Source organism: Falco biarmicus, chromosome Z, assembly GCF_023638135.1.
Source record: "Falco biarmicus isolate bFalBia1 chromosome Z, bFalBia1.pri, whole genome shotgun sequence".
NCBI lineage: Eukaryota > Metazoa > Chordata > Aves > Falconiformes > Falconidae > Falco > Falco biarmicus.
In genome coordinates, this window is record NC_079311.1 from 1846205 (window position 1) to 1873662 (window position 27458).

General features: G+C 37.9%; 1 protein-coding gene across 2 annotated transcripts in view; it reads left to right on the forward strand.

The window, feature by feature from the left end:
* Positions 1-27458, forward strand: part of ATG10 (autophagy related 10) — a 90103-nt gene that overhangs the window by 29303 nt on the left and 33342 nt on the right. For both annotated transcript variants that reach the window (XM_056324120.1, XM_056324119.1), the window contains exon 4: positions 22042-22165. In XM_056324120.1, the coding sequence (XP_056180095.1) occupies positions 22042-22165 (124 nt within the window). The remainder of the gene's footprint in view (positions 1-22041; positions 22166-27458) is intronic.

The window sequence follows — 27458 nt, forward strand, 5'->3', positions numbered from 1 at the left end:
TCCTTCTTTTATGTTTTTCATGAAACAAATAAGAGAGGTACTTCACAGCAGAAGAAAAGAAGGAAGAAAGTACAGGAATTTTATCAGGAATTAGGCTCAAAAGTCACAGTGCTAGCTAGCATTTCCCCCTTATTGTATGGAGTCCTGCTTCATCACTGAGACTCCAGTGTATCATGGGGAATGCCTGTCTCAGGATAAGGCTTCAAAAGAAAATGAGGAAGTAGTTTGGTTTCATTAGAGGAAGCGGGCTGAGAATTTGCGGGTGAGATTGTGTGCGTGGTCACCCTTCATACGTGTGAGAAAGAGGGCAGGAATGTTCACTATGGTTGGACTGTGAAGAGGAACATGAGGAGGAAGTCTGGGATAAGTAGTCATTGTAAGTTGCTTAATGATGGTACGCACTGCATTTTTCTGCCCAGAGGCTGAACTGAACTTTCGTGCTTCCTTGGTTCAGACCCGATACAGCTACTCAGTATTAGTACTAGCAATGCTAAGCAGTGCCCATGGGCTTCAGGTAGCTTGTGTCCACTTTGTAATGAACATCAGACATTTAGGAGTTGTGATAGGATGAGACCAACGAATGATGAAAACCCCTTGACTGCTTTTGTATTTTTTCCCGCTGGGATTGAAAATGTGACTTGTCATAGTTCTTCATAGTGTATCTGTCTAAAACCTGCATTCTTATCTGAGAAAAAGAAGGGAACAGAGGGGATGAGAGGTCCTATTCTGAACACAAAGCAGAGAAAGTGAGTGGAGGGATCACTGCTCTGAGCAGCCTCAGAGTGTGAAAACTTGGTTCCTGCTCTTGCAACTTAGCTTTAGAGCTGAGCTCTCATGGGTGCTGCAAGGTTAGTCATATATTTCACTTTTTGTAGTGAGGCTTTGCCTTGAGGCTGAGAAACACGCTGAGGGTTGAAAATGCTGTTTTTAATGACACATAATTTTAGATTATCCTTAGCTTTAGATTTTTACCTTTTTCTTGGTAATCTTATTTCCAGCTTTGTTACCTAGAACATCATCTTTTGCTTTAGTAGGTGAAATTTGTTTTCATTTGTAAGTCATCTGGTGTTAAAAAACCAGAACTGACAGACAGGCTTTTCCAGAGAAGATGTATCTAGGAAAGCAGCATGTAAAACTGCCAAGGCGCAGGGACCTACAACCTGAAAGAAGGCTGGGATTTTCTGGAGTTGTGTATGAGTCCTGCCAGCTGGAGGGATCCACGTGCACCTGGTATCAGTTGCTGACTGGTAGGAAAACATCCTGACAGGCAAGGTGTAGGTGGAGTAAAGCAGAGCCCTGGGCAATCCCTCAGATGGTTACATGCTTCTACACACTTCCAGCTTCAGAAAACCACTTTTTACCCAATCTTTACAAATGATGGGCACTTGAGAACCATGATGTGGGTTGAAGCATATGTGCTATTACAGTCCGTATTACTTACCTTCTATGGCTGAAAATGCAGTTGTTTGGATATCTGTGCTGAAAGTTTGCCCTAGTGAAATAGATTAAATTTGAATATCAGCATTGTCCTTCATTTCCCTTGCTCTTGTTCCCAACCCACACTCCTTCACAAACTTGGTTCAAGCTGCTTATTTGACTTCATGTTAGAAAAATGAGCTAATACATAGTGAGGATTTGAGGTGAATACTTTTTTGATGATGATAAAATGAAGACTGTGTAGAAGTCATCTACAAATGTGATGAATTTTCAGTTCTTTTTTCTTAAACCAAAAGACCATTCTGCTTTTTTTTCAGAAATCCTGTCTTCAGTTCTGTTTCATTTTTCATACGCAACTGCTCGGCAGCCTTTATGTCTAAGGCCAGTAGTTCTGGGTTTGTGTAGAGACTGATCTCTGGGCCTACAGCAGTGTTCTCCCACTAATGGGCCTCGAAACCTCAGGAAGATACCCGGGAGACAAAGCTGTAGTGCCTATGAGGTTTGTATATGTTTGATAGAGGCTTGTGGAAGCCTTTTCTTTGGTCAAGTGTGCCTGCTAAAATGTATCCATGCAGTCACAAGTAGGGAAGAGGATAGACCATCTGTATAGTCGGTGTAAAAAGCTGATCGTGATTATAGAATTATAGTTGTATGTGAGAAAATCTAATATTAATGTGCTCTTTCTAGGTTAATTTTGTCTGAGTGACTCAGACAGTTCCCAATTGTGATTGGCAATCAATAGTAATAATATGAGCACTAAGTCATGTTTCTTCATCAAAATGACAAGCCTCAGAGCAGACAGTATAATTGTTTGCTTTTCTGCACAGATAGAGACAAGATTGCTTTGCTTTTTTTTTTTTTTCTAAATAATGAGTTCATGGGGGCTAAAGAAATTAATGTGTAAAGTACCAGAGACAAAGGCTTACGTAAGAATAGGGAAGTGTAAATATGAAACAGAATGGGCATTTAAAATGTCATGTTAAACATTTGCAGCACTAGCTAATGACATGTATTTTATAAATACCCTTTAGAAATTTCAAACAGTGGAGGTTCTGCATGGCATCTCAGAAAGACTTGTTAACGTGAGAGTAGAACAGTGTTATGTATGTACATACATGGTCTTTTAGGAAGAGAAGCAAGGATTTTGGAGTTCATGCAAATAGTACAACTTATATGACTGCTATTTCTTAACAGTGTCTAACCTTAAACCTTAAAACCAAAATAAAATCTCCGGTAAGTTTTTTTTCAACATCCCAACATGGCATATGGTTTTTCCTGTTCACTTGAGTCTTATCTCCATAATGATTTAAGTATCACTGTTTTCTTTCTATTTTTAGTTAGCAACGTTATATATTTCTATCTAACATCTGATTTGTGTGTGTGTGTGTGTGTGTGTGTGTGTGTTCCAAATGGTATGTATCTTTTTGGCTCAGTTATACATGTGTTACTTAATATCTGCTATATCAACAGTTCCTTCAATACCAATGTGGTTAAGAGATGAGCCAGAAGAAGTTATTTTGAGACCACCTGATATCAAAGGGATGAAAGCTACAGAAATCGTGTTGAAAGTCAGATTGTTTCTCGCTATGAAATTTCAAAACTGTCAGGAGGAGGAGCGGCGTGAGGAGACTTAATGGTGTCGAGATGGAGCTAGGAAGGCCAGTGCTAGGCTTGGTGCAGCATCCTGTTCCTTGTTCATGATCATCTCACATTTCAAGTATTTTGGTTAAAATGCAGGTAGGAGTTTCATCTAACATGTAGGCGTTTTGGAAAACTGGACCTCAATAAAGCCCAACATGCAATCTGCCAGGCTAACATGATTCAGGTATTTGGCATTTATGAATATCTTTTTAACTTTTTATTCCATATAAAATGGAATTACATAAAACTGTGTCATTATCAGGAAGGTTGCCTATGTACAACCACCGTGAACCCTGGCTAAATGAAGCAAGGTAGATACACTGTAACTGGTCAGTCTGTTTTGGAAAGCGGATACCAGCACTTTTTTAAACACATCTCATCCTTTGTAATTTTAAGGAAATACATGTATATTTAGTTGTTACAAAATTCAAGTTTCTTTTTTCTTCCCCATTTTCATCATTCCTTCAATGATTATGTTAAGAATTGAGATTTCCTACGACTATTCTATGTAAAAAAGTTAAGATTCTTTACTGTGACGAAGAACTGTATGATTGAAAAGCTAACGGGAACGTTAACAGAGGAAAATGTGGGAAGAGAATTTTTAATCAGAGTATGTTAAACTATGTTTTAAGTATGCTTTCAGCACCTACTTCTGTGATTAATCCTTATTTGAATAGTAGACAAATTTGTGAAGGAGTTAACTGTCTCAGTGCTTAAATTATTATGCTTCTGAGTTAAAGGCACAAACACATCTTGCATCTGCTGTTGGTGCTCTGGCATCGAGTTCTGTGCCTGGGTTTACGCTGGGTTACTTAGTGTGGCATGATAATACTAGTTTTACAGGCACTGTCATGTGGTTTTCCTTGGGTATATCTAGTAATAATCTTGCACCAGCTGAAGAAATTCACTAATCTTGGTGTTAACAGGTTCAAGTATTGTTGTGTTTTGTTCTTCAAGGTTGCTGAAAACTAAATTATAGTTTTGCTGATGTAGGGGCATCTAGCTTTCGAAAGCATGTTGTCTGATAGTTCATAGAACATCTTGGCAGTGTTTTTTGTTTTTGAGCTTAGGTATTTAGTACAGGGAGTTATTCTTCTTTAATTGTTCTGCTTTAATTATTCTTCTTTATTTGTTAAATTGTTTCAAAGCTCAATTTTGATACTGGCTAAAGCTGTGAAGGTACCAGGATGTAATAGAAGGTCTCTCATCTGAGACATGGTTATGTTAATACTGTCCTGTGGTTAAAGGTGGTGCCAACCTTTGATAAACTATTAAGCTTGATTTGTACTGATTTAAATTTTAAAATTAAACAGTTACAGAAAGGACTTTCTAAACATGTTGATGTTTTGCCACTGAATGATTACAGCTTGATAATATTTGATTTTCATTTTTGAAGTTTTGGTTTTGAAAACAAAAACATCTTGTAATATGTCTTGTGTATTACTGCCATCTCTTGTTTTAAAGGCTGGTAATATTCATCAGTGGCTTACCTACTGAAACTTCAGAACTGGTTTTTAAGTTATTTTACTAAAATAGTGAGTCGTCAGCTAGCTAATTATTGTTTTGAGTGTTTGGAAATTCACATTATTTTAGCACTAGGAATCAGAATAATTAAATTATGCTCTTGGGTATGTTGTGAATTTACTGCATAAACTTGATCAAAGCACTTCACCTTTCTGTCTCAGTTTTCACAGAGTAGCTTATGTTTGTAGGAGGTAGAACTTAAAAACACAAAATAACTTTGTGAAAGAGTAATCTTGATACAGAATATCCATTGAATTTTTTCATGCCATTTTGTATTGAAAAACCTCCCTATAACATTCAATAAAACTACTAAGGCAAGAGCTTTACCTGAGTCTGTACTTGCATTGTAATGTTTACTTTCCTTTCAACTCTTCCCATCTTAAACAAGGAATAGATACATTTAGGACCTTGCTGTCCTCTGTTATATCTGGGTCCTCCTGGGCTTATTACTGAAAATTTTGCCTGATTTTTTTTTTAAAGCTGGAACTGTAGAATAAGCAGACATGGTGCAACTTAACAAAAAAGATCATATGAGTAAAGACTGCTTATGAGGGTGAAGAATCTCAGGACTGAGCTGTCTGGTATTTATGTTACAGATGATCAACATATACTTCAAATGTTAGAACAATCTGTATTACACAATAGAACTGTACATAATCAGTGTTCGTGCAATGGTCTACATATTTCTTTCGGACGACAAACTAAAACATGCAGAATTAAGCAATGGATAAATATGACCCCATTTTTCTGGTTTTTATTGTCATCCAATTTTAATCTTACAGTTTTCCCTGAGCAGAGGAGAGGGGGAAGCATTATGTTGCCCAAATGAAAGGCAGTGTATGATGTGAGGAATTCCTACTGCATGTTCTATAGTAATGAGAGTATGCTTATCATTATGGATTCCCTTGCTGCAGGTTGTTTATTCGGCTTGAGCAGCAACCATCTTTTCTATTGGAGTACTAACATACTGCATTGTAAGTAGTTATGTATTTCTCTAGTGACTCGTATCTCTGAGCAATTGGAGGATAATTCAAAACTAAGAAAAAGAAGTGACATTAGAGGAGGACTAGAGGGCTAGTTTAACCCTCTCTATCCTCAAATTTAGTTTGAAATACAACTTCCTGTTGGAGGTCTGTGTCTTTAGCAGGAGTGGGAAGAAAACAGGATTGTTTTCTCACTGGTTGTGGTCTAAGTGCTGGGAAGGATGGAACAGGTTCAAGAAACAGGAACGTTGTTTCTAATTCCATTGAAATACAGACATTTTAGAAAGCTCTTTTAGAAAAACCTAAGAAACTATTTGGAAGTGTCTCAGTAATATGGCAAATCTGCACTAAGTATGCTCTACCAGCAGGCTGTACCAGCAAAGTGCTGCTGGTGTGCGTGTAGTTCAAGAACCACCACTAGTGGTTCTGCTGTGGTAGTAGACAGAACCATTCCTGGCCCAAATCAGACAAACTTGGCTGGTAAACCAGATTTGTCCCTATGGCTGCACCTCCTGCACTATATTAGAGGCTGCTACTATCTCACTTCTTCATGTTACTGAGCATCTTAGATGTTTTAGGCAACGTATATATGAGGCAGATCTGTAGAGGTGGTAGATGCTTTAACTCTAGACCTTGAGGACGGAGCTGTTTTGAAGTTAGACCTTCAGGTTTATTTTAGTTCAGATTTGTGTATTGTCAGATGTTTTCAGAGGCAAAGAGCAAAACTGATATAACCATAGACGCCTATATGGTGAGCTGCAGTAAACTGATTTTTGTTTTACATTATGTCATGTAAATACATACTTTGGCTCTTGAAGTACTTTTTCAGTGTGCTCAATATGTTTACATAGTAAATGCCTTATACAAGGGTTTGAAATGTCCCTGGTATCAATACGAAATAAATGAATCTTCTTAGACTAGTAAGTGGCTATATTTTTCCGTTTTCAGAGTTTCAGAGTTGCAGACAGGTTTATAAACATGCAGTTCTCTTTTGCTTAGTGCTGTATATATACTGCAGCAGAGGTGAAGGTGTTAGAGAATTTTTTAACAGAAAATTCATTTTCTACACACTCAGATTTTCTTCAGGAATGAATTTTTCTAGTTAGACAAATGAAAAGAAGCAGTTTACCTAAGATCAGTTTAATCCTACTGAAAGTGTGACAATGCATTAAAGTTTTCTGGAAGTTTTTTTAGCAATGGTTCAACAATATGCTGCATTGCGGAGCAGAGCTGTATTTTTTAGATCTTTCTCCACCAGTGCTCTGTTGGGGAAAACGGCATTATACTGTGGTGGTATGTTGTTGCCTTTGACTATATGGCAATTAGAGTAGTGAAGTGCCTTTGGATGCCTCAAAGTAGAGGTAGGCTGGCTAGAACCCTGTTTTAAGGATGAAAATCAGACGTGCATTAGGTTATGCACACTACTAGGATTATCAAACCAAATGTCCAGCTGATTATAAGGGAATCAGTTCAGCAGATTTATATGGCAAAGTTTAATTTAGAAGTACTGACATTTTCTTTTTTAATATTTACCATCTCTAACCAGAAAGTTTTTGTTGTGTGAAAAATGTTGATATTTAACTTTTATGTTGATTTTCAAAAAAGACAAATGTTAAAATACTGGAACTTCTTGTGGAAATGAAATCACAGTATTTGGTCAGATCTCAGTATTTCAAGTCCTCTTTTCTTTGTCTAACACATAGTTGAGCAAATGAGATATGTGAAGTTGGGGCGGGGGGGGGGAATCCCTAGCTGCAATATAAGAATGAAGGGTGTTAGTCTTTTGATTTGTTGATACTGTCAATACTTTTGTGACAAAGAGGGAGGGTAGAGCTGAGCTCAGCTTGTGAGTAATCTTGCTGTGGCAACACTTGTGTTTATAAACTCGATTTCCTGTAACAGTTTCTAGCTCCTGCTCTATTGACTGTGTTTCCCTGCTTTGTATCATCAGCACAATTTGTCAGCAATCTCTTGCTTTTGTGCTGAGGTTATTAAGGAATATTCTAACTAAGATTACTTTACAGACCAGTTTTAGAGGTGCTTAGTTAGTTGATTGTCCCCTAGTCAATAATTCTCCTTTTAGCATATCCCATTATCACCCCTTTTTACAGTTTCTTATGTATTACATTTTTTATATAATCCACATCATCTCCAGTTTAAATAATTTTCCATTTGGCACAATATCAAATGTTTTACTGAATCCAGCCAGATTGAATCGCCTGCATTTCCTTGTACACAAAGTTAGTTAACTTATCAGAGGAAAATACCAGGTCAGTTTAGCATGCACTTTCTTTGGTAAACCAGTTATGTTTTATCCCAGTTTCTCTATAGTTCTTTTATAGAGAATTATATTTAATAATATTTATAAATATTGTTATAATACTGTTTATAATAAATATAATAAAAGTATAAATATATTAAATAAAAATAATTATTCTTGCCTTCAAAAATGGTTCTGATCCTGTATACACTGAGGTCAGACAATGGTTACCTAAAGAGCTTTTCCCCCGCTTTTCTTAAATGCAGATATTTCATTTATTATTTTTCATTCAGGTACTATCACTCCAGCATGTTTCAGTTATAAAAAAAACATTGCTTGCTGGATCTGTAGCTTCAAGTGTACGTTCTTTTAGACATTTACACTGAAGCTTGTTCCTGTCCCTCTCCTTGGCTTTTATACCAGTGACCAAGATATGTCTTGGTTGTCTATCATAGGATGAATTAACCATTATATCATACTTCTGTTTTCTACTGTATGTACATGTATGTAATGTACATACTGGGCACTGAGACAAAATATGAAATTAGGCTTGAGGCTGTTCCTTCATTATTTTTAATTTAAACCTCAATCTTACTACAGTTTTGCACCACTTTTTTTCTTGCTACTCATGTCTGGTAAGCCTTTTGCTGTTCTTAAGTGTAAATCCAGTTTGAATTTTGGCAGTTCTTATTTTCTCCTTCTGACTTAGACTTCAAGATGTAGCTTTTTTTTCTTGCCCCTAGTCTTTTTTATTCTCTGTAGGTTTTTATTGCGTACTTGGGGTATTCTTTTCTGGGGTGATTATTCATTCAGTTAAGTCTGCAACTTTATCCTACAGTGAGGTTTTTTTAGTGGTTCAGGGTATAAATTTTAGGCAGTTTTTGTATCTCTGATTTAAATACATTTAAGCCTTTTCCAGATTCCAGTCCTTCACTTTTTTTATTTCACCCTTGGTTTCTCAAGTATTTTAAATAATCTTAACATAGATTTAGGAAAGCTTATCATGGACAGTTTATCTCAACAGATACTTAGTACAGGAGGATCTATAAAATACCCGTTCAGTGTTCATCTGCATATTGCAGGCCAAAACACATTTCTCAGTTCATCATACAAAGTGAAGCTCTGTTGTAAAATACCAACAGCCAGTCCTTTAATTTGTAAAATTCCTAGGTCATCCTAGAACACAGAGCATACTGATCGGTCCAAGGCATGAACATTTCGGTGATCTCTGCCAGTCTCATGGTGGAGAGATTCCCATCTCATTTGCAGTCTTGCAATGTGTTGGTTTTGAGAGTTTGGGCAAGACACAACAGTCAAATAAGCTTAATATCATGTGTACACCTGTCTTTCTGTATTTGTTTGTACTTACATATAATTGAAATCTTTAAGTCAGATTTATTTTACATAAGCAGCTATCTTGTAATTGTCTTGAAACTTGTTTCAAGATATATATATAAATAAAAATATTTTAATATATAAAAATACAACAAATAAAAATATTTGTTAATTCAATGACTTTTTGGTGAAGAAGTAGTTCAAGTATCGCATCCAAAAAAAGAGATTCTTGCCAATATTAGAAACACCATCTCCTGCAGTTCTGGGCAGTACTAATCTCCCTAACAGTATCAGAGATTCCTATCTGAATAAAATCCTTTCAGTCCTATTTGTACTCTTATAGACCCTATTTTTATAATTCTTCCCCTAGATAGTTTTTGATCCAGGTTGAGGTATCTCCATCCATGTCACTTGTATTTCTCTGCAGCATTCACAGCTGGAATATAGGTATTGAAAGCATTTTCTCCCCAAGGAGAACCAACTGTAATATCTTCCTCCAAGTCTTGCACCAGCCATCCACCAGAAGTCTCTGGTTCTTCCCACGCTGCCAGAGTTCTTGAATCATACTGACCCTGTGAGCACTTCCCTTTGACCTATCTCTGTCTCCTGTATAACTGAAATACAGCCCTTTCACTAACTGTGAACACTAGTATCAAGGATCGTACTTCCTCTCTGCTACTGATGTTTCCAGCACTTTTTTTTAAAGTTTTATTTATATTTTACTATGTCTTCACTTATGGTTTTATTCTCTTTTTGGATAACAGACAAATCTTTCACAACACTTTTCTCCTGATTTAAAAAACTTCACTGTACTAGACATGACTGTAAACATGAATGACCCATGCTCAAATGATGTCTTTTTGTTGAGAGAAGTCAGTTTTGTGTGCATGCCTACCAATGATGAAGTGTCCCCAAACCTTCCAAAGTTAATTGATGAGTTGTCTGCTGATCAACACTATGATGTTATGCCTCCACCTTCCTTCCCTTGAAAGGGCAAATCCCAAAGAACCACAGAATTTCTACTGAAAGCCCCATGAAACCTTCATTTCTTTGAGCATTTTCCTCTGCCTGGTATAGTTGTGAGTTATTTCTGTAGTAATGCTGGACTGTGGTGTGCCTCAGTATGAGGGATGTGCAGGAGAGTTTCCCATGCTTCATCCCATACGGGTCTTGGAAGCCAAATAATGAGTGACAATAAGAAGTATGGTGCTGCTGCTGACTGTCCTGTGTACTGAACAGGTTGAAGAGACTTTGGGGGAAAAATTACCATTCATTATAGAAAGTAAATTCCGTGTATCTACACTCATGCCGTGCATAGGTATGCAAATGTTTGTGAAAACGTATGCATTGGTATAGAAAGCCAACATTTCCCTTTTTTCTATAAACTGCATGCAGTTGTGTAGAATTCAATGTATGAAAGATCCTGGTACTTGGGAACTGATTTCTACAGCCATAAATTGTTGATCTGCTCACGTATTACTACCAGAGTTAGCAAAGTGCAAAAGGCAGAGGTCCTGTTTTACCTGAAACATTACAGAATAGGGACCTCGCTAATACTGTTTGAAATAGCATATGGACACCAGGCCTTTATTCTAAAATTATTCCTTCAGGGATTGCAGTTGAGTTGCAGAAGCCTATAAACAGCAAGTTAAGAAAAAATCAATTAAATTGTGTCTTTGATTTTGGTGCAGCCCTGCCATTCATAGTCTCTGCCTTATGAACAATGTTACTATATAGGAAGTTAAAAATGTATTTAATGTATTTCAGTTGCTTTTTCTTCCACTACTTCCTTTGTTTTGTACATGACTGAATTTAATATTTAGGAAAGCATGCTCTTAGTTGATTCTAGATAGATTCCTTTACATAAGCAGAAATAATTTAAGTAGTAAATATCTTGCTGTTTTCTTTGAGACCCGATTTGGGGTACATGCAGCAGCACGCAGTACAATAAAAGGTTCTTTCGGCAAATGTTTAGGAAAATACTTTCCAAGAGATCTGCACATGATTAGAATTACTGAGTGCTCTCCTCTTTGGCTTCCTGTTTTGGAATTAAATGCCTTCGGGACACTTGGAAAATCTCTGTTTTGAAAAGCAAGAGCAATTTAACCAATTAAATACTTAATCGTCTTAGCTGTGATTTCAGTTAGTTGTAAATAGGGACGAACATATGAAAAAGTCCGTGACATACCTTCATCAAATTGAAGGAATAAATTAACTCCAGTAGCCATAGAGTAGCTTTTGAGGGAAATGAGAGCAGATAAAATGTAGCAACAGTAAAAGTGACGTTATGGTGCTTTCTCTGCACATGCGTACAATTACTAGCTCTTTCCTTACTTCTTGTATCCTGTGTTTCTGATTCTGTGCGATACTGAGTGAATCACTCTCTGATATGGTCAAAGAAGTTGGGGCTGTGAAACCTCTCATGCTTTGTGCCCTCTGAACACAAAGATCACCTGTGGAGGCTAATATGGCACGGTGTCATTCACCAGGGCCCTGGGGTACCGGGGCTATGTTCTCTGCTCCAGCGAATGCTTGGTGACTCATACAAATTGGAACAGCAGAGATGTCACCTCAAGTGCTTTGTGGTGTCTGAAGTGCTTTTCTGAGGGAGGAGAGATGTGCCTTCAAGTTTCCCCATGCCGAAGGAGGAACTGTGAAAGTGGGAGAACGCAGCTTTCCTTTTCAAGTTTTCTGCTTGAAAATTGCTTAAAGTATTTTACATAGCTTATTTATAAAGTTTGAAGGAAAATACAAATATGCTTGTTCAATGGTTTTACACAGAACAGTCTCTTCAGGTCCCTCCACCTAGTATGGAGCAATTCAACTAGAAGAAGAATTCCCTAAAATGAGATGAGTTAATGTACCTAACAGCTCACCCATTATGTGGATCTTGCATCTGTGTAAAACTTCTGTAGTAACACTATATGTGAGCTTGGCCCCATGCAGCTAATGTACAGTGTGTACCATTTTTTTATTTTTGTAAACCTTGTGCTACAGTGGTCTTGCCTGGTTGTTGTATTTGTGTAGTATTGTTGAGCATCACAGGTGTTTTCCACCCCATACTGTGGGCATTCCTAATTTTGTACTGAGCTTTCTTGTCAAATAAAACAGAGTTTGCATGAAGATGGAAACTGTTACATTCCAGACAGAAACACTGTAAATAATTCATACAGTTTTTTTACTTGGCTTTAAATAATTATAAAGCAAATTCCAAATCCTTAGTTTTGGAGTATAGCTGGCTTCAAGGTGCAGTTGTATGGAGTTGTACAAAACTCTTGGTGGTGTATTACTATAGCTGAGATCCTTTTCTACTACTGTATTTTATTTACTTTTCCGTAGAAGTCTCCTAACCATATTATTCAGCCATAGGTATATAGTATAGCTATCTTTATTGTTAGATAATGGTTTAACAGACAGTTTTTAATTACATGAATGTAATGCGTACTGTCTTCTCATTTGAATTTTGTGAATTTTAACAGCATTTTGTCAAACTACAATTACTTCTTTGTAAAGCTTGCTAGCAGTTAAATTTGCATCGAGATCTATTATGTACGGGATTCCTGGAAATGAATAGTATCATGTAATACAGCATGGCAGTTTTTATTTGAGATCACATTAATAAAAGAAGTAATTCAGTACTTTCTTTCCAGCCACTATGAATGTCTCCAGTATACATTTGGGCTGTTTGTGATCAGTGACATTTGATAACATTATATTTATTAATACTTAGAATATTCTTACAGAGTATTTTGTTTGAAAGTGAACTGAAGGGCTTTTGACCTGCCCAAATCTGAATTCAGAGCTTTGCATTTCCTATGTAACAGTGATGAGAGAGTAGAAAGTAAGTACATCTGTATTACATCATATATTAATAAAATAAACATTTTTCAGGGCAAGCAAAAGCTGAAATTCCTTGTCATGGTAGGGTCTGGCCCTATTCCATTAAAAAATACCTTTATTACACTTAAGCATTTCCAAAAAGAAAAAAATCGCTGGATCCTAATATGCTACCAGTTTTTATTTAAGAGTAGGAAGAAATTCAGGTGGGTTTTTTGAGAATTTGCAAGTAACTTCATAATTATTTTGAGTGATAGTTAAAATTTTTGAGTTAAGATTATTTTGAATTTGAAATAGATCTTTGTATTTTAATTTCATCTTCCTATTGTCCTAATAGGAGAGTAATGTATATACTTTAGCTTCAATGTATAGTTAATATGATTCGATCTTTTGTATTCAAATAAACTGGTCGTAATTAAGCTACATTTTTTATGATTATTGTTTTTAATTGTTGTGCTTATATAATATAGGCTATGGCCAAGCTTAGACTGGCATCTCAGGTAACTTTTAAGTTGTAGCGTTTTGACGATACTAACTTAATTGGATACTGTTTTCTTTTTCAAGTAGGCAGCATGCAACTATCATACTTGCAGTAAGTCACTGCCTTTCTCTTACAGTGCCCTGGGTGGGTGTCTGTGCAGGCAAGCCTCCGTGGAGTGCTTGCCCAGCTCCACTGTGGCTGCCAAGCCTGTAGCACAGCAGATAAATCCAGAACTGCACTGTCCCTGCGTCCCCTTCAGCCACTTTTAAATGTGGCCTTCAACTTCAAATTTCTTGTTTTTATAATGCCAGATTTTGTGACAATTTGAGCATTTCTGTCTGTAACTTTTTCACTTGAATTGCTGCTAAACACTGTCTGTCAGTCTTGGCACCATTTTCGTGCAGTTTCCCATCTGAGAAATTAATGAGGATTTGAATTTGTCTTCTATAAAGGAAAGGTTTGTAGGCATTTGCTGTCAGTCTCCCCATTGAATTAAGTATGGCCAAAACTGGGTTGCTGCTGAGATTCTCAAAGCAGAAATAATAATCCTTGTTCTAAAAAAATAAAATTGACCTAAAATACAGCTGAACTGCTACCATTGTCTTCTAGTGTAGCAATTTTTTTTTTTCTTTTTGCCTATTATAAAACATAGAGCCCAATCCTGGAAACACTTCAACTCAAAAAAGCAATAATCTTGTGAAATAGTACTTAACCTCAAAGTAGTAACTTATTCTAGTTCATCCAAATGCAAGATAATGACAAAAATAATCAGAAAATCCTGCAATTTGGTTTATGTTTGGATGAAATTGAATTATTTAAAACTTTGCTTGTGTGTGAATTTTAATTTTTTTACTCTGATAATTATTGCAAACGAACTGCAACGATGTGTAGTTACACCAACTTGATCCATTTTTCATGAGCCTTGAAAACGCTGCGCTCCTCTGTGTATATGCATAGCTTGTGCTCATGTGGTAGCACTGTATTTGCAAGTATTTTTTATGAAGACTTGTGAATGAAATTCCAAACCTTTCTATTAAACATAGCTATTTTGTTGTATGCCTAGAGTAGGCAGATTCACAGATCTAAATCACACTATTCCGCCAAGTGACATAGATGCACTTGGTATCTGTGGCCAAAATTTGGTCTGACAGAATTCCTTGTCACCTGTCCCTTAACCTGCGGTATCCCGGGGGCTCCTGAGAGTGCAGTCCCAGGTTGGTCATGCCATGGACTTCCACAGCTCATCTTGCCCTCAGCACTATTACCTAGCAAGGCTTCTGAAAACACAAGTACCAAAACGTGCCCTGCAAAAGATTGCCAGAGGTGCCCTACAGTACGAGGGAAGTCATGAAGCCATCCTCATTTTGGTTCTCTCCTCTGGCAGAGGGGCTGGAAGCTGCTTTGAAAGTGCCTGACTCATAGGTTTTTCAGTTATTGTGGAAGCTGTTCCGCTTCATGTGGAATAATTAAGTATACGCTGGATGAGACAGAGGGATGGACTTTGAGCTGACGTTTACCGTACTCAGAATAAGAGGCAGGAATTCCTGTCCCAGCAGAGAGGCATATGTGGAGCATTCTCCATACCTTACCTGTCCTGCATCAGTTTTCTTACAGAAGGGCTAGTGGTAAAAAAGAGGGGGTATGAGTGCCACCATCTCCAGTTGTTTCTTATCTTGCCATACTTCCTTAGAAAGAAGGGCTGCTGTAAATGCCTAATTCCAAGGAATGATACTGACAGATAATGTTGATTGGAGGTAGTGGGAGTAATTGAATCCCTGCAGCTTACAGCTGAGGTTGCTCTGTTCTTCTGCGAGGTGTGTTTCCATAGCTTCAGGTGGACCCTTCTTTTAAGAATTTCAAATAGACTGGGTTAGTCCACGTGGGCCATGCCCCTCTTGCTCCTTTGATTACCTTGCCTCATTTCCTAGCTTCACCGGCTGTTAGCTGTAGTTTCCACCAGACGAGGTTTCCTAAAGTACTGTGTCTCAGTCCTTCAGCCCTGTTCAGAATAGAGTCTTGTACTTCCTACGTAAAAAAAGATGATGTTTCTTCGGGGGGAGGAGAGAAGCCACCAAATTCTGCATTTTGTATGTGACAGCCTGGGAAAAATGAAGAATGATTTTGATAGAGTTCCCCACCTTTATGTGAAGAAAAATTTCCCAACTGTTCTGTTTTCATGGTCTGTTGCCTCTTTTGCTTGAATAGGTTTTGCTTTCACTTGTAATAGCAGTTTTAAAGCAATCAGAAGACAAATCTAATTTACAACCATTAGAAACGATTATTAATGCATGAGGAACTACTGCAGGTTTATGTGCCGTATCTTTTTGGGGTGGAAATCTAGGTATTTTGGTATGCCTTGAATGACAAAAGGCTGTGGGTTTTTGTTAGTAACCTTTATTTTGGGGGGGGTAAATAGTCTTTCTGATTATGACTGGTACTTTAACAGTGTCATGGTCAGGGTGCTGACTGGCAGTCAGAGGATTTTCCTTTGGGAAATGAAGTATTTCAGGGATCCATTGCATGTTTACCTTAACTCAGACTTGAGTTTTTCCATTGGTGACATAGTGGCTTTTCAAGGTAGCCCTGTCTTCCAGAAGAAGGCTCGTTGGACATGGTGTTTAGTAATATCACCGACTAATACAAGGACCAGTTTCTTTCTTCGGTATTGACGGGCAGTATTTAACCAGGTTCGGCCCTTGGCCAACTGAATTTGAAGGCATTCAAGATAGTGGGGAAGATTCTGTCACTGAATACAGGAAACAAGTCCATAAGGTAACTTCATTATTCTTGAGACCTCTTCTGTTATTCTCATATGGCCTCATCTGTCAGTAATGATGCTGGCATCAGGTAACATATGGAGGCTGTTGGATTTCCCCATATATACTTCACATAAAAGAGCAATTTATTAATGTATATAAAAATGATGCAGCTAGTGGCAAAGACATTTGTATACCATTCATCTTACACTTAAATTCTTCAGGAAGTTGTCCACATTTTTATGCATTTTTACAGACCATGACGTAGTGGGGTAACTTTGATTACAGCCTAAAAAATTTAGCATAGTATGAATAGTGAACGGAAGATACCGACAATCACTTAATGCAAACTGAAATTCTTGTACTGTATTAAAATAAAAATCCCCATGTGCTAGGGTGGTTTTGAGATTCTCGGTTCGCTTTTTTTTCCTCAGCATGTTTAGTTTTGCAAGGAGATTTTTTTCATTTTGTAGGTCTCCTTGCAATTTTCAAGTAATACTTCATGTTGAGATTTTATTCCAGGCACTGGGCGTACTGGCTGTTCAACCTTCATTCAGTCAGCCAGGCTTCTGTCTTCTGCCATCCTCTGGCTTGTAGGGGTGATCCAGGCTGGTCAGGAGGGTGTGAGGTGAGCTGCTGCCCAGAGGTCTGACTCTTCTCTCCAATGAGGCTCATATTGCTGACTGCTCCAACGCCACACTGCATTTTCCACATGGAAAGGAAAGGGAGGATCAGACTGGAGATTCAAGATCTTTGTAAGGCTGAGAATGACTTGAGACTCTGCACAGGAGGTACAAAAACCAGCAGGAAAATGACCTGCAGAGACTAGACCTGTGGGGGCTGCAGGCAAGAAAGTGAGACACGGTCCAAATAGATGTGGAGAACACCCGGGAGGAAGAATAAAGAGTGCAGATACTATCTCACCACGCTGCCACACCCTCCACATTAAACTGTGCTTTAATTCTGTCTGCTGAACACTGTCCTACCATTCAGTTTTCATGTTCAGATCTCCCTATTTGCCGAAGTGTTGAATGGGGAGGGGAGCTGCTTTCTGAAAACTCTTGTGTTTCTCACGGTAGCTCACAGTTGTCTCTGAAGAAAGAGAAACACCACGCTGGAGAAAGTGTGATACATTTGTTTTCAACTGCAGAGGCTGAAATGAAATTAAGTGTAAATGTATTCCAAGCAATGAAATCAGATTTGCATACTAATCTGGATGGCATCTCCCCGCCCCCCCCACCCCAGTGAAACTAGCAGTACCAGTAACTGTGCCTGAGTCACCTTTTCTCCCTTGCCTCCTTGAAGCCCAGTCCTGCCCTGCTCCTGCAGAATATCTCAGGAGGCTGGCCTGCAGCAGGAGGAAGTAGAGGTCAAGATGGCAGGAGAAGAGATGAGGAACATGGGAGTGACTTGAGATCCAGGAGATATGTACCCACTGTTCTTTAAACCACTTCTCTTACCTCTTCCCCCAAAAAGGGTGTTAGGGCCTACTTAAGCATTTCAAAGGGAATTTGGGCTGAGCAAGGATGGCTGTCTTAGCTGGCCTCTGTGGGTGAGGTGGAGAGAGGAAAATGTTTTGTGTCAGCACAGGAAAATCCCTTTTTTATTAGGTAATTCTGTCACCTCCTCAGTTTACCTGGTCCATCACTTCCCTGGCCCTTCCCTTTCTTCTGAAGCCCTCCCAGTCTGAAGGTCACCTGCCTTAACCCATACCTTCCTGCTGCTTTTCAGTCTGGAGCAATGTTACTACTAAAGAGTATCAAAACATGCTATTAACTCTCTACTGCTGCCAATTAGCTTGTTACCAGGGTGTTAAACTTGCCTTCTTCATCAGGAGAAGTAAGAATAGTACAAATATATTATTTTGCCTTTAGAATGACATGTGGCATAATTTCTTATCTATTGATTTAAATAAAGTAGCATTTTAAAAGGAACAAATCAACTTAATTTGTTCAGGGGGTACTTAAAGGTTGAGAACAATTTTGTATCAATTAAAATTAGTGATAACTCATTTATGATGGAACTAATGTAATTAATTAGGTAGTTGCTGCTTATCTTTTTTCTAATACATACATTACTTTTAAACATCTGCTCAGTAGTCCATTATGATAGCATGAGAATGGTTTTACGTGAGAGCAATTGAGGAACAGATGCTTCCTGATGACAACTTCCCTATTTGTTTAGGAAACAGTCAGAGAGTCCTGGATTCACAGTTTTAACTGGAAGCATGGCAAGCATGCAAGGAAATCTGCAAAGCAGAAACAAAAAATTGAGAAATCAAATTACTTCATAGCATTTCTAATGATTGCAGTTTTGTCAAACCCCCTTTTTTGTTAACATTTCAGGTTTTTTTTAAATGCGAGTATGTTTGTTTTGTCTTTACAAGATCTAGACAAAATTATGAATTTGTTCTGTGGTGTGTATGTGTGAATGTTTTGCAGCAGTTACAAAATCTTGCAAAGTTAAAATTTATTTCAATATTGTCTATTATAGTAATTAAGATTCAGCATTAGCTTAAAAAGAAAACAACAGTATACATAAAAAAGGAAACTAGAACAATTATTTGACGGAAAAATTTCAACAGGATATCATATAAAGTAGATAAAAATAAAATTCTGTTGTGATTTTTTTTATATAAATCATACCCGTGTTTTATATTTATGGCTTTGTCAGTAGTTGGTTAAAGAGTGAAAAATAAATCCCTTCTTTTGGGCTGATATAAAACTCTCTGAGGCTCCATCGCTTTATTCAGCCAAGCACAGATTTTTAGATGTTCTAAAGATCACCTAAAATGACTGTACTCATTTTATTCATTTCATCAGCAAAGTTAATCTCATCAGCTAGAGAGATATCATCAAAATTTTTAGGTTCCAAAATGTAGTTTCTCTGCATAAATACTGTGCATTGTACTTACAGAGACTGTGAAGTACAGGATTACACATCAATGCTGTATCTTTTTCTGTAAGAAGTCTTGAAACTGCTGTATACTGAAAGGAAAGGGGATTAGAGGCAGCCCTAAGAAGGATTCAGCTATCTGCCTTTGTATGCAAATCACACATACAGTGTACCCACTTGTCACTAGAAACAGCAGAAAAAGACTGAGTTTCAGAAACTTAACTTTGAGTGTTGAAACTTTGTAGTAGACTGAAGTACATTTTGTTACAGAGCAGAATAATGTCAGTTTTAAAACTTCTTTGAGCTTTGCATTCAGCTGAATGCTTGATTTCAGAAACTGCCTAAACTATCAGTCAAAAAAAATCCAGGATAATCCAGAATAAATGTGTCCACATGTTCTGCTATCCAGAAGAGTAAAGCAGCAAAGCTGTCTTCTTCCCTTCTCAACTGCCTCTCCTGCCGTCAAACTATGTGCGTCTTCTGGGAAGGCCACTTCTGCATAAACCCACCTTTCTCTGGAAGTAATAGGATATTTTGGGAAGTACTCAGTCATCTAATGTATGTCTGGTAATGGCAAGAATTCTTAAGATTTCTTAATGGCTGTCTCAAAGAACAATGAAATCAGAAAGTCTCTCCTTTGCTTTCCTTTTCCTAAGCCAGCAATTGAAGGTGGAAGTTTTTTACCAGCTGAAATCTTGTGCTAACCCAGTAAATTGAATTCTTAATGACGCAGTTGTTCCTAGGTTAATTTATGACCTTCTGAGTATACCTAAGTATACTTCTAAGCAGTGGTTTTCTAAAACTTTCTAAAGTTTTCCTAAGGATATACAGATTTGAGTATTTCATTTTAAGTTAGTATTAACTTCCTTTCCTAATTATTTGGAGAGAGTGAAGAATATGGCTTCTTCGTTATTCAGTCTGAAGTAGTCACAAATTAGGTATCAGTGTTTATGTGAGGGTATACAGTCATTTTACCCTTGTATACAGAAAGTGGGAGAATAGTGTATACATACAACTTTTTTCTAAAACAGTAGTATTTAATACATGAACAGGTAGTCTTGCCATATCCAGAAGAAGTTTTAGGGCAAGGTAAACTGGTGACTAAGCAGTAGGCAAGACCATAATATCTGATGAAACATTGATGTCTGTGAAGCAGTATGATTTTGATTCCAGGAGGTTGACCCAAAAAGGGGTTTGTAAATTTTAATGTAGGTTCGGTTCTGAATATGGATGCTTTCCCACCTCTATGAACTCGAAAGCCAGTTTGTAATTGTTTTTTGGTTTCTTTTTCCACAGGCTGCTGCTGTTCTTTCTTTTACTATTCTCACTAAAGCATTGAAAATAGATCCATTTTCAAGAAAGTTCATCTTACCATAGAGAAAAAAATTCCATTTTTCTGAAGTGATCTTTTTAAATCTGAGTATCACATCTGATCAGAGGGTATGACATTTGTGAGGGGGAAAAGAACTTGCCTTCTTAGCCTGTTATACATTTACGTGGGAACTGGACATAGCATGCCTAACTGTACCTGGCCCATGAAGTCAGATACAGTAATCATCACTGTCCCTTCTGGCATGTTGTCTTTAGTATCCATTCACATACAGTTTTAAAAATTACGTTAACATAGAGAGCACTTTCTTTGAAGATTCCTTCCCAAGGTCTGGGCTTGCCATTTGTGATCTTCTATCCATGTGCCTCAGCAGCATCTGGTTGTCTAATACACTAAATTTGGGGGAAATCACTTTTATGTGGGCTATCAAAAAAAAAAAAAAAAAAAAAGTATTTTGTGTGTCATTACTGTTATAGTTAATCAGTTCTTCATAGATTAATTCATCACTGAGTTCAGTTAAGGATGTGAGATAAAAGTGCAAAATAGCTTTAAGTTTCTCGTGTGTTAAGTCCGGATGGTGTTCAAAAGATGCTGGTTCTTCTTTCCTGATCAATCTTTATTTTGCTTGGACAGAGACAGGAAGAAAATGTTCACAGTTGCTTGGCAATAGTCAGGTTGGAAATACACACCCAACCTGTGGGGCATTATGGTTGCTTAGTTCATGCATGCAAATTTGGGGGTTTGAAAACTGAACAAGTCCACACCCATAGTGTCTTTTTGGAAAGTTTATTCTAACAATCTTAATGGCATTATTAATTTAATGGTTCCATTTTCAGAGGTGTTGAGTATTGATAATTTTTAGATAAGTCAAAACAACTGGGTACTAGAACTAGCACTACTTTGAATATTAATTTGAAATGCTAAGGAAATATATGCTGCAACTGGGATATATCTCAATGGTGTAACGTTCTGTCCTGATTTATTTCAAATCTACAATAAACTTTACTTACTTTACACTTTAAATATACATTAACAGGAAAAAATAATCTCAGTTTTAGAAGTATTATTAGCAAAAACAACCTCTGGCAAAAAGCCTTTCAAGAAGGTAGAACAAAGAATTTTCATGGATACATCTGGTTTGTCTTTTGGCAAGGAAAACCAGATTACTTAAGGATACACTTTTAAAATTATCTATACTAAAGGTAATGAGAGGGATGCAGCTGTAGTCACCTTACTGTACCAGTTGTTGTGCCATGAAGATTTTAGAGCGCTTTTGTCTTTTGTTTACAAAACAGCCTGCACTTAGAGGGACCTCAGTTCTGCAAATGCATAGTTCACAGCTGCGGGAGTTAAGATGTCTTTGTAGGTTTTGAACTTTTGTGATTTTCTCGCTAGTATTGATAAATGGCTTTTGAAAGTTAAGTGAGTGATGCTGTGAAAGGGATGATTGCCATTATTTCTGTTCTGTATATTTATTGAATTTATTACAATATTAGTAACTACTTTTCCTTTATGCAAACACAAAAGCTGATGTATTACTGTGTTCATGTTTGTTGTTTTAGGAGTCTTTGGATGATTCTCAAGCAGCTGGAGTTTGTGCAACAGAAGTGATTCACTATGAGTATCATGTCTTGTACTCCAGCAGCTACAGAGTACCTGTGCTTTATTTTAGGGCATGCTTTTTAGGTAAGACCAATCTTCTATTAAACAAAAGGAAGAATAATATGTTGGGTCAATAGATGTTAAGAACACAGACTCTATATTAAATTGAGCAACAGAGTAATAATTATATGTAGTAAAAAAGTAAGAGATTAGGCTGTTCACAATTAAATTTTGTCATACTCCCAATACAGAGCTTCAGAACCTTGGAGTAGATGATATCATCTCAGTCTGAAGGAGGCTGATCTTTGGCTCCTGGCGTCTTGCCTGTGGTTGACTAAAACTGCTGGTCATTTTTCTTGTTCTTTTCTTTAAATTAACACAAAAACTTAAAGCTGCAGTTTTGAATTTGGCTGCAATATAAGAGGACATAATTACATACAGTGCTTCAGCAGAACTGTGTCGGTTTCTTTGGAGCCTGAATTTGAGCCACAAGGCTGTGGTCTAAATGTACCTTTAAAAGTGTATGCTGGTTTTTTGTATTTAAATTTGCTGCTTAAACAAAACAAAATTGATAAGGTGTTGCCTTTTTCTGTCTATTAAAACTGGCTCCTGAAACACTAACTGATCTTCTTTCCTCCCTGATACATACATCTTGTTACCTGTTACTCAGTTGCTGTAGCCACTGTGATTTCACTCCCCATCCTGTCAGAAAGGAAGGAGGAACACACAGTCTCCCTCCAGGGCCGCTGGTGGTGACACTTAACTTAATCAGCAGAGTGATCACACTGCAGCACTGGCTGTGCTCTGTTCCTCTCTGCCCAAAGACTGTGTACCTAGGGTGGAGGGATTGAAATCTCCAAGCCATTTCATTCAGTCTCCTGCATGGTAGCATCAGCATCTTTTGTGTTTTGAATAATCTCCTAACTTTATCTAGATAAAGATGTCTGAATGTTGCCAGTGATATCTTTTCCTATTTAATTAAAAAGTAGCTTAAGCTGCTTTGAATGTGTTTGGTAGATTTAATCACTCTCTGGCTTACATTGTTTAATGGTTTCTAATTTTGCAGTGTTAGCATTTTAAAAGGCACTTCAAATTTAAAATTGAAGAACAAATTCTCATAGACTCCCTGGTGGAAAGATTTTAGTCTGAGGTGCAGTTTCAGGAATGGATAATTTGGGGTAAATTTTCAAACTGGGAAGTGGGGAACTGGGGACATTGCTCCGCCTTTACCACCAACAGAATTCATTTGCACACATCCTGCTGCGAATTTATTTCTAGAATTGTTACAGGCATTTACAAATGTGCAATGTTTTGCCCTTAAACTTATTGTGCAGACAGGAAGATAAAGAAAGTTTTGCTGTAAGAGAGAGATTAACCTATTTGTGGCCCTGAAAAATGTCATCTTCTTGGGTTTAGCTGAATTAATAGTGCAGTGTCACTACAGAAGAGGATGGAGACGCTGCAGGTAGAGGAAATAGGACACTGTTTCTAATGTACTGTACTTTCATATAATTAGTATTCACCATAAGCAGTTAATCACCAGAGAAGAGCTCCCAGAGACAAAACAAGTTGTTTAGCTTGTCAGCATCAGGGAATTGGAGGTGTTGAAACATGACTCCTTATAGCTGGAAGTGGATATTACAGAAGCTAGTGGATGATCTAATGCACAATCCTGGTATTATGTGCCAACAGCTCCCCTTGCAGTACAAATCCGTAATTGTTCCTACAAGTATAATTATGTTTGAAAATACTTCTTGGGAACGTTTCACAATGGAAAACAAGGACTGTTTTTTAGATAATTCCTAAAGTCACCTGGGTTCTCTTCAACATTTAACATTGTTTTTTAACATTTAACATTGTCTGACTCTTGAAGAGAGAAGGATACGAAATGCTGGCAATTATTACTTTTCCTATAATATTTTCAACTATTATTCTCTGATTTTAATTATGGATAGTGTACTTCTGAAAATGGAAAATTCTGTTGTCCCTGCAAGTTATTTGCCTGATTGTGCCGTGCTGTCTCCAGGTCCCGACATGGGGTTTTCAGGAACAAGCAGATGACAATCGCTTTCACAATCGCTTGAGATATCTGAGCAAAATATCTTTTGTCTGATGCTGAACCCGGTATAAGGAAAACTCTAGGCTAGGTAATGCCCTGAGATTTTTTTCCTTTGAGGTAATAGTCTTCATGTGGTAGGCTCCTCACCTTGTTTCTCAGACAACTAGTAATACTCGCTGCATTCCTCATCTGAAATAATCAGGGAAGAATCTTCTGAGACGTACACCAATTTCCCAGTCTAAATTCCTATGATTATTTGTAGATTAAGTAACAGAAGCAGTTTCTCACAAGTCTCTTGTGAGCTGTTCGTGGTTTCCCTTGAATCCTGTCCATACTGATCCTCAGGTTAATTAGAGCTTGTTGGGGGAGTGGAGGTGAGCTATAATCCTTCCAGTGTTTCCACAGCCCTGCCCTATCTTGCCTTCCCCAGCAGCAGGGCACAGAGTTTGAATTCAGAACTCTGCTTCCTCTATGGCAGTATGTTAAATGGCCATTACGCCTCGAGGCCTGCCTAGGAAATAACAATTCTGTTCGACCTAAGTGGTTTTGCTTGTTTTGCAATATTCACTTGCTCACTTTGTATGTTATGGTAGCAACTGGTGTCAGCCTCTCCAAATCTGCACTCTTCAAAATAGGCTCTTTGAAAACATTTCTAAATGTTCTAAATAATTAAATCCTACCTTTCTCTGTGAGTCCAGTTTCTGTTGACTTGGTCTCTTGCAGTCCCACCTAGGAAAAAGGCTTCCAGTAGAGCTGCAGGGGAGATTTTCCTGTCACATTCAGTGTGGTTGGCATCTTCAGGAGCTTGTGTCAGTGAGGACATCCAGTTTTCACTGCTCTCTGCTAGCAATTGTGTTTAAACATTACAGTTCAGTTCTTCCTGCAAATAGGGCAAAAGTTGTATCTTTATCCTTGCTGGTGTCTAAATTGGATGAAATAACTTATTTTCCAGACTTCATCTTTAGACCTCTTTTTTGGGGGAGAGGTAGTGCGACATGTAACGTAGTGTAAGGTAAGGGTTTGACATTTTAATTGCCACAGAACTAAAACCTTATGAGAGACATCTAAACTTTCTGGTAGTCTCTGGGAATAGATTTAAAGGAAGATCTTCTTCTGCGCAAGGACAAATTTGAGCTGAATATAATGATTAAGCGTGATGACTCTTGTCTGGAAGGTTGTTGGGGAACATCACAGGATACCTGAACATAATTTTAGACTAGATATGTGTAAGAAACATTTTTCCTCTACCTCATAATATTTCCCCCATGGGATATATTCCTAAATTCAGACCTGTTGAAGTCCTAGCTTGTGTCAGGAGCTCAGAACAATGCTCCTCAATACCTCAGTCTCAGAGAACTAGGTGTCATTTGTCCAAAATCTGTCTTATGTATGCCATACTTTTCAGAAATGGGAGCTCTTCTTTCTTTCTTTGGCTTCCGAGATTACCAAATAGGTAGTTGGAGAAATGCATGAACCCCTGCTGATACCTGATGTCAGCAATTAGCCCTCTTAGAGACAGATGGTATAGGCAATTAGCCTTCTCCTTCAATGCTGGCATCAGCCAGATGGGCTGAGCTAGGTCCAGTAAGCTTTCTTTAATCAGCAGAGTATTTTCCCCTTTTCTTAGTCTTTAAGATGTCAAGGAACTTGGGTCTTTTCCTGAGGTGTCATCATCTGAAACCATACATTCAAAAAACCTCTTGCACCAACAGTGAGGTAGCAGCAACACAATCACAGGTAGACACAGGCATCATTCAGGAATCACCTGAATTTGAAGAAAATAATGGCTTGTCTCACACCTCTCTTCTTATTTTTCCTACAAAGGTAGAGGAAGAATCATGAATGCCGGCTAAGCGCTAAAAGAGCAGAACTAATGGGAGTCAATAAGGACTGCAGCCTAACTCCTCTAGGAAAGAGAGAAGGAATGGGATTCTCAAGTTGACCTGCTCAAAATAAGTTTTGTGCTCTGATATACAGATAGATCCCTGCCAATAAAAAAAGTGCTAATCAGCGGTTAGAGGGAGGGAGCTTGTGAGATAATGTAACATCCTCCAGCCCTGAAGGCATGACTTTCTGTATTCATAACCATACTGGGCCTGGTGGATGCACTTTCCAGAACACAGACTTACTCCCTCAACTCAAAAGCATGTAACCACTATGTCATTTCTCAGAAAGATAGCTCCTCCTAAGACTGTGTCCCATATGAACTTGTTTTATCTTGGCTTTGGACATAAATAAAACTGAATAATTTGTATAATCAGATATTCTCCCAAGCTGTAAGGGTTTTTTATTCTTTTGTGGTAAACGGTTTCATAAGAGTGTTTCTTTGGAAAATATGCCAGAATGAAGCCTCAATACAACTCGTGCACCCATTCACCAAAAGAGTCAAATAACCTTTAATTGGAAACCTAAGAAATTATTAAAAGCCCTTAGTAAACAGTAACTTGGGAAGCCTGAAAATTTTCCCTGAAAATGTATGTGAAAATTTGTGTGCCTGAAGAATTTCCGCCCTTTGTAGAAGTTAAGGTGCCAAGTCAGCTGGGAGCTGACTCATACGTGGTCTTAATGACCACACCTTGCTGCTGTGAGGGGGGCACTCAACTGTCTGCTTTTTAATTATTTCTTACCTGTGGTGATATAAATGAATTAACCCCAATTGGACCATCTAGAACCTTTTCTCAGAAAAGTTTGTTGTAGTCTAGACAGTTTAAGTAATAAAAATCCGAGTTTGTGATAGAAAGGTTATAAAGGTTGCAGTTGTTCTTGCTGACTGTTAAAGCAGATGAACTGGTTGATTCCAGCCCGTAGTTAATTAGTGGCAGAAACAGAACCCATACTTGAAAGAGTTCTTGACTCCTATCCTTTATCTCATTTCTCTTGGTTACTTCCCAGGCTCTTTTGGCCTTTCTTGCTGGCTAGATGTCAAGTTTATTTTATCAGAGTCTGCATTTTGCAGAGCCTGGGTTATTACTGATGAGCTGATGATGTGTTGCATGCCATATTTGTGGCACTACAGGCATGGAGCTTCAGACAAAGGTGCAGTAAATCTCACACGACCCACAAGCAGTTATTGCTGTGTGGTGTACGTTTCCTTTCATGCTCTGTAATTACTTAGATGGATTATACAAAAGGTACATATAGCCACAAACTTTCACTTCTGTCTGCACGCCTGCTCCCAGCTAGACTTGGGATAAGACTTGGGACAAGCTGCAAGCACCTCAGCAGCTGTGTCATTGTGGGTGCATGGTGAGTTAATGTATTGCTCTGCCTTCCTCTCCTGCCACTTCTCTTGTCTTGATGCTGCTGTTGCCTGCTTTT